General features: G+C 43.3%; 3 protein-coding genes across 4 annotated transcripts; 1 reads left to right on the forward strand and 2 right to left on the reverse strand.

Moving 5' to 3' along the window:
• Positions 1 to 433: 433 nt before the first annotated feature.
• LOC135167592 (uncharacterized) lies at positions 434 to 2432 on the reverse strand. The gene is made up of 3 exons (XM_064130922.1): positions 2275 to 2432; positions 2071 to 2174; positions 434 to 1932 (listed from the first exon to the last, which is right to left on the reverse strand). The coding sequence occupies exons 1-3, from the start codon at positions 2296 to 2298 to the stop codon at positions 747 to 749; spliced, it is 1314 nt and encodes a 437-aa protein (XP_063986992.1). The 5' UTR covers positions 2299 to 2432; the 3' UTR covers positions 434 to 746.
• Positions 2433 to 6878: 4446 nt separating this feature from the next.
• LOC135167589 (uncharacterized) lies at positions 6879 to 9318 on the reverse strand. Of its 2 annotated transcripts, none has more exons than XM_064130920.1 (3): positions 9097 to 9318; positions 8525 to 8589; positions 6879 to 8418 (listed from the first exon to the last, which is right to left on the reverse strand). In XM_064130920.1, the coding sequence occupies exons 1-3, from the start codon at positions 9112 to 9114 to the stop codon at positions 7059 to 7061; spliced, it is 1443 nt and encodes a 480-aa protein (XP_063986990.1). In that variant the 5' UTR covers positions 9115 to 9318; the 3' UTR covers positions 6879 to 7058. The 2 variants fall into 2 exon arrangements, with proteins under 2 accessions (XP_063986990.1, XP_063986989.1); XM_064130919.1 differs by having other exon boundaries at positions 8525 to 8592; positions 9097 to 9317.
• A 3221-nt stretch (positions 9319 to 12539) lies between these two features.
• On the forward strand, positions 12540 to 14639 carry LOC135167726 (retinoid-inducible serine carboxypeptidase-like). Its single transcript, XM_064131227.1, has 6 exons — positions 12540 to 12662; positions 12990 to 13471; positions 13563 to 13673; positions 13738 to 14098; positions 14237 to 14466; positions 14524 to 14639. Exons 1-6 carry the CDS (start codon positions 12620 to 12622, stop codon positions 14584 to 14586), a joined length of 1290 nt encoding a protein of 429 aa, XP_063987297.1. The 5' UTR covers positions 12540 to 12619; the 3' UTR covers positions 14587 to 14639.
• Positions 14640 to 14989: the final 350 nt, after the last annotated feature.

Raw genomic sequence — 14989 nt, forward strand, 5'->3', positions numbered from 1 at the left:
GAGATATTTCCTGCACACGACGAGAATTTTTTATTCACCGTGCGGGACAATTATCTTGTCTCCATTTAGAACGATATTATTTTGACATTTTACTTTTACTTTTATCGACTACGTGACGGCTTTTTAAACCCCAAAAATAGCCCCCGGTAATGAAAAAATTTATGGATTCGGGGAGAAAATCAAATGGCCAAAGAGAATTCATCCACATGTCGGGTGTAATTGATCGGCTCCGTGTGGGTGGCCAGTGGATTCAGTTCGTCATGTACTTTCTCTCCAAAAGCCCCTCCAACTGTCGCAAGTGTGCACATATACATATGTATTTTGCTCTGCACTTTCTCCCAGATGAGTTTACGGGCGATTTCTTGCTTGAACATTTGTATCACACGCGACAAATAAGGATGTAAATAAAAAAGGAGAGAGATTTCCCCAGCGGTTTTTTTTTAACAAAAAATATCATAATTTTATTCGCAACAGGCAGTAATCAACAATCATGACAACAATTAACGTTTCCAGCAGAAAAAACAAATGAGTATAAAAAAAAAACAAGTCAATAATATTAAAAAATGGTGAGACGAAATGCCAAGTAAAAATCTTGGTACAGCATTTTCGTTGCGCTACTTAATCTCAAACTGAGTATATATGTACATCGGCTTATATTACAGTACGTAAGGCCCCTCCGTTTGTTCGATTAATCGAAGAGTTGGTGAGTGTTCTTTGTACAAGCTCATGTAGTCTAGTGTTTTTCCTCAACTACTCGGGAATTTCCATGTCGCTTGTTGATTGGAGGCGGGCGGTACCAGATCATCGGTTATCGAGGGCAATGGGCCCGTCCCCGGGGCAATGGGTTGCTGTTGTTGTTGCTGAACAAGGGGTAACGGTTGGCTCTGACGGGCTAATCTCTGTCGCTGGTCATCCGTCGCCCCCTCGTCCTTACGGTCTTCCCATCCGCCGTGAGGATGATGATGATCTTCAGCGGGGAACCACTCCGATATCCAAACGGGCTTCCATATTTTCTTCCATCCCGGAACCCAAATTTCCTTCCACGCCGGCACCTGAATCTCCTTCCAGGCCTCCTTCCACGCGAGCTTTTTATCGGGAATCCACTCGAGCTTTTTATCCGGCCGCCAGATCTGCTTCCACGCCTCCTTCCACTCCAGCTTTTTATCCGGCACCCAAATGAGCTTTTTCGAGGGCTTCCATATCTGCTGCCACTCCTCCTTCCAGATGAGCTTCTTATCGTCCACCCATATCTGCTGCTTCGCCGATTTCCATATTTGCTTCCAAGCCTCCTTCCACTCGAGCTTTTTATCCGGAATCCAGATCTGTTTTTTCGCGGGCTTCCAGTACTTCTTCCACACCGGCTTCCAGATTAACTTTTTCTTCCACAAATCGTGGCTGGTGTACTCCCAGCCAGAATGATCAGTCCCCAGATGTTGTTCACCAGGTATTCCAACTTTAATCCACTCAGGCACCCAGAGTTTCTTCCACGCTGGGACCTGAATTTCTTTCCACGCTGGAACTTTTATCTCCCGCCAAACGGGCTTCCAAATTTTCTTCCAATCGGGTACTTTGATTTCCTTCCATGCTGGTACTTTAATCGGCTTCCAGATGGGCTTGTAAATTTTCTTCCAAGCCGGCACTTTAATGTCCTTCCATACGGGCACCTGTATCTCCTTCCAAACGGGCTTCCAAATTTTCTTCCATGCGGGCACTTGTATTTCCTTCCACACTGCGCGCTTCGTAGGTTCCCACACCGGTTTCCAGATTTTTTTCCAACCGGTTTTCCATATCTGCTTCTGTCCCTTGTTCCATATTTTCTTCCAGCCCGGCTTCCATATCAGCTTTTTCTTCCAGTAGCCCTTCTCATGGTGATCGTCGTGATGATTGTCAAACCCTCCTGATGGATCGTACCTCTTCTGAATGCCCTCACTCCTGTGAACGAAATTTATTCAGTTTGTCTACAATATATCGAACCCTTCAAATTAAAGCACAACTCTGGGGATTAAAAAACAACAAGTAAACAACTTATTAGCGATGAGTGTGCCCCAATAAAAGGATACACCAACTTACAGAGCTTGTCCTTGCCACTGAGCTTGCAACCCCAACTGGTTGTTCTGATCTAACGCTTTGCTGCTCACAAGGGCGACTTGCAGCAGCAGCGGTGCGAGCAAGACCTGCGTAAACCCATAAAATCAGACAATAAATCAAATCTCCACGTGAATCCATCGCGATTATCACAGAACCATGAATCTTCAGGTAGAAAAAAAAACTCACCGCACATCTCAGGCGGATTCTCATAATTTCACTGGTGTCGCCCGTTAGGGGACCCCGGCGTTAAAACTCTGTTCCCTAGCGCACAGGAAAACTCGCTTAACTCGGTCCAATAACCGGAACGTCGTGGTTATATAGGCACGGTTTCTCAGGTACTCCCCCTAATGGGTTATCCCCGTTGAAGTCCCCCGACGTGGGTCTGAGCATTTACCCAAAGACGAATCGGAATCGGCCGAAGGAGGGCAATACCCAGTGTCAGTGTTACTGTCTTTCTTCGGTGGCGGTGGTGGTGGCAGTTAGATTCACTGGGTGACCGAAATGGAAAAAAAAAAAATATCACCCAGTGGTGGTGGTGGTAGTGGTGGTGGTGCTGGTGGTGGTGGTGGTGGTGGTGGCGGAATGGTAATGTAATACGCAAAGAATAATGAAAGGATGGAAAAAGGAAGCAATGTGTTATTTCGTCCTTCCACATTTTGCCTGGAGAAAGTGATCGCCGACTTTGAAACAACTTCTCTTCACCTTCTGCCATTCCCCACCTCGTCAGGCATTTCTTCACGAAAGAAAAAAAAATAAAGTCACGTGTATGCGTGACTGGACAGTTTAACATTGTACCTTCAGCAAGGTTACGTAGCCAAGGTTGTTTAGTACCGCTGATCTAGATATTCTGCGGTGCCCAAACACCAGCAACAATGGAAGCTTCTTGGGCTTGGATAATTATTATGATAATTTTTATTGGTAATAAATGGTTACTCGTGGATGGAGAACTCTCTAAATGGGCGCAATCAGCCAGTCCCAGGTGGTGGCTCCGGTTGAAAGTGAATTCCCGCTTGTGGTATTATCTTCTCTACTTCCAGCGGGAAAACACTTTCGCAAGTGCTAAACTGTATCGATTCATAATCGTAATGCATTGCCAGGGAGTCAGGAATTTTGGGGATTACTTCACTTTGAACTTCGTCCAGATCACGAATTCACCCCATCAAAAATCGCACTATTATTATTTATTTATCAACGACAAGATCAAGTGCAGTCAAGTTACCACTTGATATTTCCGCTCAAGTAAATACTACGTAACGACGAAAACAATTAGCAGCCATTAATTACTATTTTGACGATCCCTGCACTCAAGGTAATAAAATAATTTATTGCACATAAATTCGTTGAGTCGTAGGTCAGGGCTGCGACGGATTATCGCCTAAAAAATCCCATTGGAAAATGGAAGAATCCAAAAATAATGCGCCAGAGGAACCTAAAAATATTACGACTGCAATTACATCAGTCGACGTTTCACTTTCTTCTCCCCAACTCCTATCAGTCGTGCTGATGACCACGTACCTCCTGGTGTAACGAATCCGTGAAAATCGTCACTCGCTCGGGTATTCCGAGGAAGTGTATCAGGAGCCAAATAGAAAGTACGGGAAATATCGGCCCATCCATCATCATTCATTCAAATAATGATCCTGGAGCGCCCGATCACCGCATGATCTACGGCCTTGAGGCAACAAGAGTCATGTGTGAGGGTATGTATCGCCGGAAGGAATACTGAGAAAGTATAAATTGACTGAACGAGCTCATAAGGCATCGATTATTTTTTTTTCTCACGTCAATTCCCTCGGGGGTTCTACCCTCAGAAAAAAAATCCTCGTCTGCCGATAAATAAATAACGATAATTTGACGTAATTATAATACGTTTAGGGCGTATTAGAAAAATAATTGTAGTTTAAAACGAGGAAAACAAAGTGCAATACATTCACGGACGAGCGCCTCGTAACCGGCGAAATCGAAATTCTGGATATTGATATTCGTCGTTGGCACCGGTACCGAACAAAAGTACGCAATACACTCGGTTACACTCCAATCATGGAAGAAAAAGAAAGTGGGCACAATACGCTGTGGCAGCTAGTTGCAATAGGAGAGAATAAAGAGAAAAAATTCCATAAAAATATTCATAGAATATTTTTGTGGGAAATTTTTACGGTCTCCCTGGTATCAGGTGGGTGGAGCAGGTTCAGAATAATCGCGAGAGAAATGCCGGTTTGGTATAGGTCATGACGATTGGGATGGAGACACTAATCTCGGTTTACTGTCACAACTTTGGGATACGGTGAATTGAAATTGATCTGAGAAAGTTCTCGGAGAATTCTATTAGCATATCGGAGAATTGCTAAACGAGTTAATGATCTAAGAAGTTGTAAAATATCCACTTCATTAGTTTATAAGTTTTATAATTTATTGTTACGTGCGTGGCGGCTCTGGGGGTCGAGGAGTCGGGGGGTAGCACAGGCGAATTTCTTGGTGTTCGATGGGAGAAGTTCCCACCGAGGAAAGAGCATTCCTCCGGTGTTGGAATAACTCAAGTCATGTTTATTTTCAAAGAAAGTCCATCAGCTTGGACGGGGCAGTTTTAACCGGATGAATTGGAAGTTGAATGATCGATTGAGATGGAAGTGATATCAGGATTTGTGGAAAGATTGCAGAGACCTGTTGTTTCTTATATTTTTTTTTTCAGAGTCAATGCCATATACATCAGATCCGTGAAAGTTGCGCTTGACTCGTAGCGCAAGGTTCACAACCTGTTCGTGCGACGGTTGTTAGGTTTTTTCTTGAGATTTCAAGGCGGTCTGTGACTCCCACTATCGTAATCCACGTCGTTAAACGCATTTAATTGCAGAAATATGGAAATCAGCGACTGGGGGAGGAAATCGAATCCGTAAAAGTGCTATCGTCCAGGGGAGCAAATTGAAATTGAATCAACTCGTAATCGTAATTCGTCGGGTGAAGGATGATCTTGTGCACGAGTCCCTGGGGCACTGGGTAAAAGTGAAAATGGCAGACATCAATCCACTGGTGCAGCACATGCAGAACAAGGTATTATGGTAAAGTGGGTAGCACTGGAGCACTAGTGCACATCGCTCTTGTTTTCAATGCCCCATACTCCCCAAGTTCACGTACACTTTCCAATGTCAATTGTAATTGTATGAAATAAAGTAGAAAATTCCATAAAATAAATAGCGAAATGTCTCTCGCATAATTTCGCGGTTAAAATTTGTTGAAAATTTATTTTATCCACTAAATGACTACTTCGGAAAAGTATTTGTTTCCGTGAGTTATCCTCCCACGTCACAAAGTTTACGCAATTCTTTTGAATAAATTAAAAGCTCTGACGCCATTTGGGTAATAACCACCTGACCTACGATCGTTCCGGAATTATTTCGAAATTTCTCTCATTTGCGAATAAAATACCGATATCTTCACTCATTCCATATTTTGTTATCTCTGCGGGGGCTGACGACATTCCTATGGAACATAGAATTCCACTGAATGAATTATGTGGCTCCTGTTGTCACACTGGGTAAAAATTCCCTGTCAAGGACTCGTTTTCTCGCGAGCCAGTTTCCGACGTCCGTCAATTATGCAATTGTTTTAAATAATGAGACGATTATCATCTTTGCGAATATTATCTCCCATTTTTCTTTTCTCGAACGTGAGATTTTCTTACGTAAATAATTTAATAATTTTAAATGTTAATAATAGCCAGTGGACTTCACAACAACAATATCCCTGAACCCAAAAAAGGTGTCGACATTTTGGTCAAAAGTGACTCATTTTGCTCTCCACCTCGTTAAAAAAAAATTAATAAAAATAGCCTGTGCGGAAAATTATTCCTGCATTTATGTCATATATTTTTTATTAATTGTTGCCTATAAAATTTGCGCGATAGCCTGTCATTCGCGCCCTTCACGAAAGCGCAGGGACGTTCCACTGATATTTTCCATTGTGTCATAATAGTTGGAGGGATTGGAGCAATAATAGACGTGTGAGCCAATTTGTTGATAAACCAATCCTCAAAAGAATATCTACCCTCGACTTAAACGTCGGTTTCCTCGGTATTACGTGAGATGTTCGCTCTATATGCCGATCACGCTTAGCCACTCCATTGCGCCTAATACATAACTCAATAATACTCTCGCTCTCGATCCACTTTCGTACTGAATTCGAGTCTCAGGAAGTACATGTAAGAATTAACACGAGGAAAAAGGATGAAGCACGGTGAGAGTACAGAAATCGTGGAGAAAAAAAAATGGCAGAAATAAAAAGATAACTGGAGGAGGAAGATCGAGTAGTCTCGTAGCCTTGAACAAACTTTCACTCTCTCCAGCTCTCGAGGAAGTCCCCGGGGCAATTGATGTTTTCCACACACCAGAGCCCAGCGTGTGAGGCCCTTAACCCGGAAGCACCGCATCCCGCGGCCCTCGGTATCTCCGCGAAATGAAAAAAAAAGTGCAGATGGGGAAATTTAATCTCGCAAAATGCTAATTCCATCCCACTGGAGCCACTCAATTAGTTTTGGATAATATAATTCATCCGGTGAATGAGTGGAGAATAAAATAAACGAAACGTGAAGCCTTCCAGGCAGATGATGACCATGTGCTTCTTTTTGCGAAGATACTTCCGAGTGGGAAAGTCACTTGGTGCGGTGAAAGTACCGCATTAAAGGCCGTGGGTTAGCGCCACGACCTCTGGAACCTTCTCCATCCTCGTTGCACACCGGTGTGCACATACCCCAACACCAGATGTATCCTTCCGGGATGCGATTGAACATTCATCGGTCTTATTAAAAAAATTCTAGAATATCTTTATTTTCGTACAAAAACAAGTAACACAATTAACAGTTACAGTGGGAGATATATTTACAAGAGTCGTGGATAATTGGAAAGTCAAAATTCTCTTAAATATTATATTCACATTGATGAATTATTCGAGAATGAGGAGAACACAGTGACGATATCTCATCGACGATACCCCGGGTGCTCCTCGTGATGGGGCTGGCTGGCAACCCAAACTTTCTCCACAATGGGCTTCCATACTTTCTTCCAGGCAGGCACCTGCTTCCAGACAGGCACAGTGACACTCTTCCACTCGTCCTTCCAAATTTTCACCTTCTGACTTACCCATATCTGCTTTTTCACGGGGACCCAGACCCTGACATCCTCCTCTTTCCAGCTCAATCGTTTGTCAGTCACCCAGACCTGTTTTTTCTGAGTTAACCAGACCTTCTTCCACTCCGACTTCCACTCCATTTTCTTCTGATTATCCCAGACAGTTTTGTCCTCTGTTCTCCAGATTTTTTTCCAGCTGGCCTTCCAGATGAGCTTCTTCTGGGGTGCGGCTGGTGGACCGTAGTGATAGCCATCGTCCCCTCCGTGTCCAGGAGCTTCTGGGGGACCATATGAGTCCGAGATACCATGTCCTCCAGCACTTGCTGGGGGTCCGTATGAATCCGACACTCCATGCCCTCCAAAGCCTCCAATCGCTGGAGGTCCATACGTGTCTGACACTCCGGGTCCGCCAGAGCCACCGAATCCTGGAGGCCCGTAGGTGTCTGCTGGTGCAGGAGCCTGACTGTGATCGTCAACCCACACTGGAATCCAGATTTTCTTCCAGTCGGGCACCTGCACCTGACGCGTCACTGGAACCTGCACCTGAGTCCAAACAGGTCGCCAGACCTGCTTCCAGGATGGCACTTGCACTTCTTTGGTTATTGGTACTTTGACCTTCTGCCAAATAGGTTTTTGTACCTTTTTCCACTGCTCTTCTTTGACTTCTTTCCACGCTGGAGATTTAATTTCCTTCCAGGCTGGGGTCTGCACTTTTTTCCAGATCTGCTTCCACTGGAGCTTCTTCTCCCAGATCTGTTTCCATTCCTCTTTCCAGGTGATTTTTTTCTGCCATGAGCCAGAGGGTGCAGGGGGGCCGTACGAAGGAGCTGGAGCTGGAGGACCATATGAAGGGGCTGGAGGACCGTAGGAGGGGGCTGGAGGTGGAGGACCATACGAAGGAGCTGGAGGTGGAGGACCATAGGCAGGTGCTGGAGGTGGAGGACCATATGAAGGAGCTGGGGGTGGAGGACCATATGAAGGAGCTGGGGCTGGAGGACCATACGCAGGCGCTGGAGGTGGAGGACCATATGCAGGCTCTGGAGGACCATAAGATGGTGCTGGAGCCGGTGCTGGAGCTGGTGCACCGTAAGTTGGCGCTGGTGGCCCATAATTCTGAGCTGGAGCATTATAAGAGTCAGTTGGAGCACCATAAGTACCGCTCAATCCACCAACATCTGGCAACGGCGGTGGCGCAATCCCCAGCGGTGCCCTGAACAAATGAAACCCAGAAGTTATCAATCAACTCACTCTATTCTAGTCTAACCCATCGACTAGATCGATTAGCATACGTCATCCCTACAAATGTCTCTACTCACTCTCTCTTTCGAATGGGCTCGCCAAGCGCTCCACACAGAAGCACCAGGAGGCACGTCGACACTACCTGCTGGAAAAAAAATCGAAGTAATTTTTTTTCTGCGTTACCAACCAAATAAAATCTATTGACAATAGGAAACAATGAGGTTTTATTCTGGACTCATGTGCAGAGAGAAATTCAGTAAAAATTACCGGGAAAAAAAATCATCCCCTTCATTTAACAATTTGTACCGTAAAAATTAACTTCCCCTGTATCGGGGAAAAATCTAAAAATTCACTGAACGTTCAGGATGTCTCTCTACTCCTCTAAAAAATCCCAGCAGACGATTACCCATTACAAAATTAATTCCGTAATTTATACTCATTATCCCCCTCTGTGCGTGAACCGATAGCACAGAAATGGCGCGTCCGGTTCTAGTGAACTAAACCACCAACAAATCATAGCACACGTGGGTAAAAATCATGAATAACAGACGGATCCCGAGGAAGCACAAGAAGGACACTTTCACGACTCCAGGCACATATATGCATCCTCAATCTTCGGAAATCACATCACCGGGAATACAACACTAACCAGCTTATGCCACCGCATCGTACAGCCTCTCCTCCAGGGGTCAATAAAAAAATTAAATCGAACTAATTATAGCAGGACGCTGACAAGTAGGCGCGTCCACTCGTCAATTCCGTGAATCCTCTTCTGGTAAAATTCGCCGGTGGTAGCGACGCTTATATAGGTGGGAAACGAAAACGTCGAGTAGGTTTGGGCATGTAAAACGCCGATGACTAGGAAAAGGAGGCCCACACCTGTACTCCAGTGTAATCCTAGGGGGACACCCGCGGGCTAAATTATGAAGACACTCCTCTCGTTTTTAAACACTCGAGGTAAGAGTGGTAGGGGGATAACCACTCAAAAGGAGAATACACATCGCACCGTTTTGTTGCATGTACATCGGACTAACGAAACTGAAAGCGTGAAGATAATACCCTGCGGACCTCGCCAGAAAGACAATCATAAATTAATTGACAGTATTCTGGAGTAAAACGGGAAATTACATAACAATAATCATCATAGCCCAAATTTTTTGCCCCTCAGATGAAGAGATAAATAATTAATACATTTTTTTTACTGTGTGCTTCAAAAAATCTTCAAATACCAAAATTCTTAAAGAGATAAAATATTGAAGAAATAGCAATAAATTATTAAAATGTGATGTATGATATTGTTTATTATACTCCTAGACTATGAGTGTAAATCTTGTAAATATAGTTAATGTAACTTTAAAAACAGAGAGGGAAGAAAATAAAATATATTGACTATTTAGATTTATGAATTCACTAGTTATTTCATTTGCGCGACGGTGAATTCCAGTAGTTACTGATGTGAATCCTAGAATGTCTGTCTAGACCGGGTGATAAGATAAAAATGTACTTTGATGGAGTGCTTCCGTCATCTTCGTCAAGCAACATCTTCAATTGTTGCCTCTAATGTAAAAGTCCTCTTCACACAGGTGAAAGTTGTGAGTACTGACTCCCAAGAGCAATTAAGATTCCTTTTTTATTAAAAAAAAGGGAAACGTGATGGGTAATGTTCTGCGGGCATATGACACTGCAACTGGAGATTACGGGTATTATGACGATTTCCGGATTGAGAGTAATATTTTTCGTTCTCTGATGCGTGGGTTATGCTGGCAAACTGGGTGATTATGCAACGTAAGGGTGATGGGGATTGGGCGGATGGGATAATAAGGGGGTGGGGCGGTTTTTGATGGAATAACCCAAGGGCGTCTCACCAGTGAAGGTTCTTATGAAAGGAATTTGCCAAAATAAAAAGATGAACAGGATTGTGATTGAGCAATAGGAGAAAGTGGGGAGTGTACTATTATAAATTCTCGCCTGGCAAAATCAGCATTCCTTGGCAGGGGTCAAGAGATTTCGGCGGTCCAGGACATTAAATATTTGCTATTAATTAGGGGAGATAGCGGAACGTTTTGTCCGGTTTCACTGATGCCAAAGTCAATTGAATTCATGTTGTTACTTTTTTGTTTACTGGCACTGTGTCGAGATACTGAGCAGGTGATTGTAAACTTTTCCTTTTTTAACGATTAAATTGTTTGTTCAATAACACTTTATTTATTACACTTGTTCGAGGAATAACAATTTTAATAATGCAATATTGCAATTTTATTGTATAATATTTACAGTAAACAATGAATATCAAATGCTATTTACGAGAACCAACTGAAATCGTTTTGGAATTTTCCCAAAATTTCTCCTCCAGTGGAATTGTCGCAGCTACTTCCGCTCGTTGTCACCTTAAGTGGAACGCAATCAATGACTCAACTCGCAAATTAATGAGGGTGACCTTGATTGTGACATCGGGGATACCTAGATGTCTCTAGAGATCACGGTCAGCAGCTGGTGAGTTCGGTTTTCGCGGAGCATTCGTTTCACCGAGAATAATTCGCGCTTCTTTAATTTTTATTCAATTGTGCGGTGGAAACGTGGGAAGCACTGGAGGCGTTCAATCGGAGCTCCTCAAACGCGTGGCTTTCACTCAGCGCTAATTATCTCAGTGTCATCTCATATTTTTCGACGCTGCACTTTTTGCAGAATGAAAAATCAATTGCGGGGATTAACAGGATGGAGACTGCGCTTTCGAAATTGTAATTCGAGGCTGAATTAATCACTGGGGAATTTGGGTAGAATTTTTATTCGGCGCTACCACTCTCACCTTTTCGGAATAAAAATCGTGGAGTCCGCGGAAACCCGTATTTTTCGGTCTATTATGGGGGCCCGAAGAATGCAGTATCGCAATCGCTGTATTGCACGTGATGTTTTGATTATTTCGAAAGTTATTTTATGCGAATTTCATGGGTAAAAACTACTCTCACGAATTCGTACATTTTTTTATGACAGGTGATGATTATTCTGCCTCCATCAGTTCTCACCACGCGGAGAGAAATATTCAATAAAAATTACGAATTCTCTGTAATCTCGGAGCGAAATGCGACTTGGGAAATGTTTGCAGAATTGTTACGGAATTTTCCCGGGGTTTTCTGTCATTTTTACTGAATATTTCTCTCCGTGAATTTCAGTACGATAAAAATCCACAACGCGCGTCCCAGAAATTTTTCGCCGAAACTTTTTACGGCGCGCAACATCATTCCAGTGAAAGATAATACTCGTGTTTTTTTCTCCCAATTTCATGTTCTTTCTTTATTGAGATAAAACCGGAGAAATGAGTTACGCAGTATGTGTACATGTATGTACCTTTCACAGGTACTTTCCCGTCGATGTTAGGTGCAAGCCTTGTCGCGAAGAAACCGGGGCTCAATGGGCTTTTGGAATTCCACTAGTGCACACTTGACCTTCGTCCGACGACAGAGACGTCAAATTTACACAGAATTTTTTTTAATAATTACGGAACAGTTACGAGTTTTCCCCTGAACGTTCCTTATTGTTTCTGGAGCGTCTTGGACTTTTCCCTGAAAGTTCATTAAAAAGTGCGTAATTGTTCCGGAATTTTTACTCAATATTATTTTGATTGGCAAATTACAGAAGAGGCGCGTAATTTTTCAGGAATTTTTTTCAGTAAAAAAAATGCTATTTCACGACGATCCTGTGACTTGTGGCAGATTCCTGTAGTTTTCGTTTTTCTTGAAATGTCGGGGTCCCTCTCCCCTTGATTTCACATCTCAAACGGGCCGACGGACTCGTTACACAACCGAATCCTTATTTTTTTGTTCGTTACCGGAGGCATCGAAGGTGGGTTAATCGGATCTCACGCGTGACGAAGGGCCCGCTGACCGATGGCAGTGAAATTCAATAATTTTTCAACAATATTTTCAACTCCAGCATAATTCATGATTACATCTTTCATTAGGCAATATCCGAAGGAAATCGTTATCGAAAGCGTTTCGAGCGCTGAATTTAATCTAATCACATATCGACCGAGTTTTCGTTCGACACTGATTGACGAGAAAATAATAATCTTTGTTTCTAATCGAGGAGATTAGGAATGTTTTTGTTACATGGGTTGGAATACGAGGGAAGTATCAGTTCTGATGGGCAACTTGAGGTGAGCAAATCTGAAAGCCATGTCTCCAATTTGGGTCGTTGTAGCGTGCTTCCTGCTGAATGGTAATCTTCAAACACAATCTCTAGAATAAACAGGACGTTCACCGGAGGATTTCCAATTTCATTCGTTTTTTGGGGATTTCGATAACAAATGGAAGTATTTGTTCATCCGTCGAATTTTTAGTCTCTTTTTTCGACGGACGACGACCTAAAATGTGACGAAATAAACACAAGACAAACTACAAATTTAATTCCATTCAACTTTAAATTACGCCACCATTTTTCCAAAATAAATTCTCTCAAATAACTGACCACTTCGCGAAAGGTTCATCACATCATTAAATTCAATAAATAAATTAGGCTCAATATAAAATATTCCCTTTTCCTCAGGAATCGCGGACGGAAGAAAGGGCCACGGCCCGGGCGAGCAGGAATGGGGATACGTCGACGTTCGTCCTGGGGCCCACATGTTCTGGTGGCTGTACTACGTGACACCGGCGTCGGGTGAACCAGTGGATGTGTACGAAAAGCCCCTGATCATCTGGTTGCAGGGCGGGCCAGGCGCATCCTCGACTGGCTACGGGAATTTCGAGGAGCTCGGTCCTCTCGATGTCGACGGAAATCGTCGGAACCACACGTGGGTCAACGATTACAATGTTCTCTTCATTGACAATCCGGTAGGGTCCGGGTTCAGCTACGTTGACAACAGAAGTGCCTTCACCACGACGAATAAACAAATCGCCAATGATCTTCTCGAGTGTATGAGAAATTTCCTGAAGAAGTTCCCGAGGTTCCAGAGAGTTCCCACTTACGTTGCTGCTGAGTCTTACGGCGGCAAAATGGCGGCTGAATTGGGCCTCGTCTGGTACAAAGTAGGATTTTTTATTTGTTCGTGTGAATTATAAATTATTAAATGGATTAATCAATTTAATTAATTGAATTTTTACAATTGTTTCATTTCAGGCGCAAAAGGTGGGATCCATCAAGAGTAACCTGAGAGGCGTTGCTCTCGGTGACTCCTGGATTTCCCCGATGGACTCAGTCCTCTCATGGGCACCATTTCTCCTCTCCACCGTAATTTATTGTTAATAATTAATTCGTGATAAATTTGAACAGCAAATAATAAATATTTTTCTAGGGGATGATCGACCGCCGAGGGCTGGAATCTATTGAAAGGGCAGCGCTGGCGACTCAGAGGGCCGTTAATGAGGGCCGCTGGAGGGATGCGACGAACCTGTGGAGCTACACCGAAGGTGTCATCCAGAGTGTCACTGGGAACATCAATTTTTATAATATTCTTGAGAAAACCCGGCCCCTGGGTCACATCGCGCGGTATTTGCCCGGAGCTCAGGAGAAGGCGAACCGGGGTCGTCTCCTCAGTGATTTGATGAATAATGAGGTCCGGAACACTCTGGGGCTCAATGTCTCATGGGGTTTGCAGAGTTCAACGGTTTTCAGAATTCTTGGTGAAGATTTCATGAAACCAGTCGTCAATATCGGTATTCAATTTCTTTTTTACGTTCCATCGATTCCAGAAAAAACTTCTCGTTTTGTAAATTCTCCCGAAAATTTTATAAACAAATTGATGTATTGCAAGCTTCCATCTCCTTTTATTTTTTTTTCTTTTCGCAAATTAGTTCAACAATTGACGAATGAAACAAATCTCGAGGTGTTTGTCTTCACCGGACAACTAGATTTGATCGTCGCGACCTTGGGAACATTGGAATGGGTCGAGCGGATGTTCGAAGGGGTCTCCGGGTGGACCGCATCCCCGAGGAACCCGGTGATCGTTGACAATATCATCGAGGGGTATCTCAAGGAGTACAAGAATTTCAAAATGTACTGGATAAACCGAGCTGGGCACATGGTAATTGTCAATGTTCAGAGGGTCTTCGATTTTTGCTTCATTTATTCGCCTTTTCAGGTTCCGCGGGACAATCCGTACGCAACTGATGCTATGCTCAGACACTTGACCGGATCGAAATGATGACGTGGGGAATCAGATTCTTTCTGAATCGTCATTAAAAAATTGAATCCAGAGTCTGTAGTTTCATTATTGTAAAAATACCCACAAATTCCCTCTCCCATCTTCGGTCGTCCAATTCTTTTCAACTCCTCGTTTCGAAAGTGAAATAATGGATTGAAAATAACGAGTCATAATTTCACCGGTGTCAAAAGTTTACGACGCTATTTCCGAACAACTAGAGACTTGTAAAACGTTCAATAAATATAAGATAATTCTTCACGCAGTTTGCGCAATAATTCGTCTCTGTAAACAGTCGTAAACTGTCAGTTTGGCTTCTGGTCATGAATCCAAACACACCTCTTCACATAATGTTGCTCCTTGAGACCGGTAAAATGTTTATTTTTTTCAATATTTTCACATAAAT

Source organism: Diachasmimorpha longicaudata, chromosome 11, assembly GCF_034640455.1.
Source record: "Diachasmimorpha longicaudata isolate KC_UGA_2023 chromosome 11, iyDiaLong2, whole genome shotgun sequence".
Lineage (NCBI taxonomy): Eukaryota > Metazoa > Arthropoda > Insecta > Hymenoptera > Braconidae > Diachasmimorpha > Diachasmimorpha longicaudata.

Coding starts and splice junctions, on each gene's coding strand:
- LOC135167592 (XM_064130922.1), bottom strand. CDS start 2,298: ATGAGAATCCGCCTGAGATGTGCG. Junction 2,175..2,274: donor GAATCCGCCTGAGATGTGCG/GTGAGTTTTTTT, acceptor GGGTTTACGCAG/GTCTTGCTCGCACCGCTGCT. Junction 1,933..2,070: donor CAGTGGCAAGGACAAGCTCT/GTAAGTTGGTGT, acceptor TTTCGTTCACAG/GAGTGAGGGCATTCAGAAGA.
- LOC135167589 (XM_064130919.1), bottom strand. Junction 8,419..8,524: donor GAGCCCATTCGAAAGAGAGA/GTGAGTAGAGAC, acceptor TCATTTGTTCAG/GGCACCGCTGGGGATTGCGC.
- LOC135167726 (XM_064131227.1), top strand. CDS start 12,620: ATGTCTCCAATTTGGGTCGTTGTAGCGTGCTTCCTGCTGAATG. Junction 13,674..13,737: donor CACCATTTCTCCTCTCCACC/GTAATTTATTGT, acceptor ATATTTTTCTAG/GGGATGATCGACCGCCGAGG. Junction 14,467..14,523: donor TAAACCGAGCTGGGCACATG/GTAATTGTCAAT, acceptor TCGCCTTTTCAG/GTTCCGCGGGACAATCCGTA.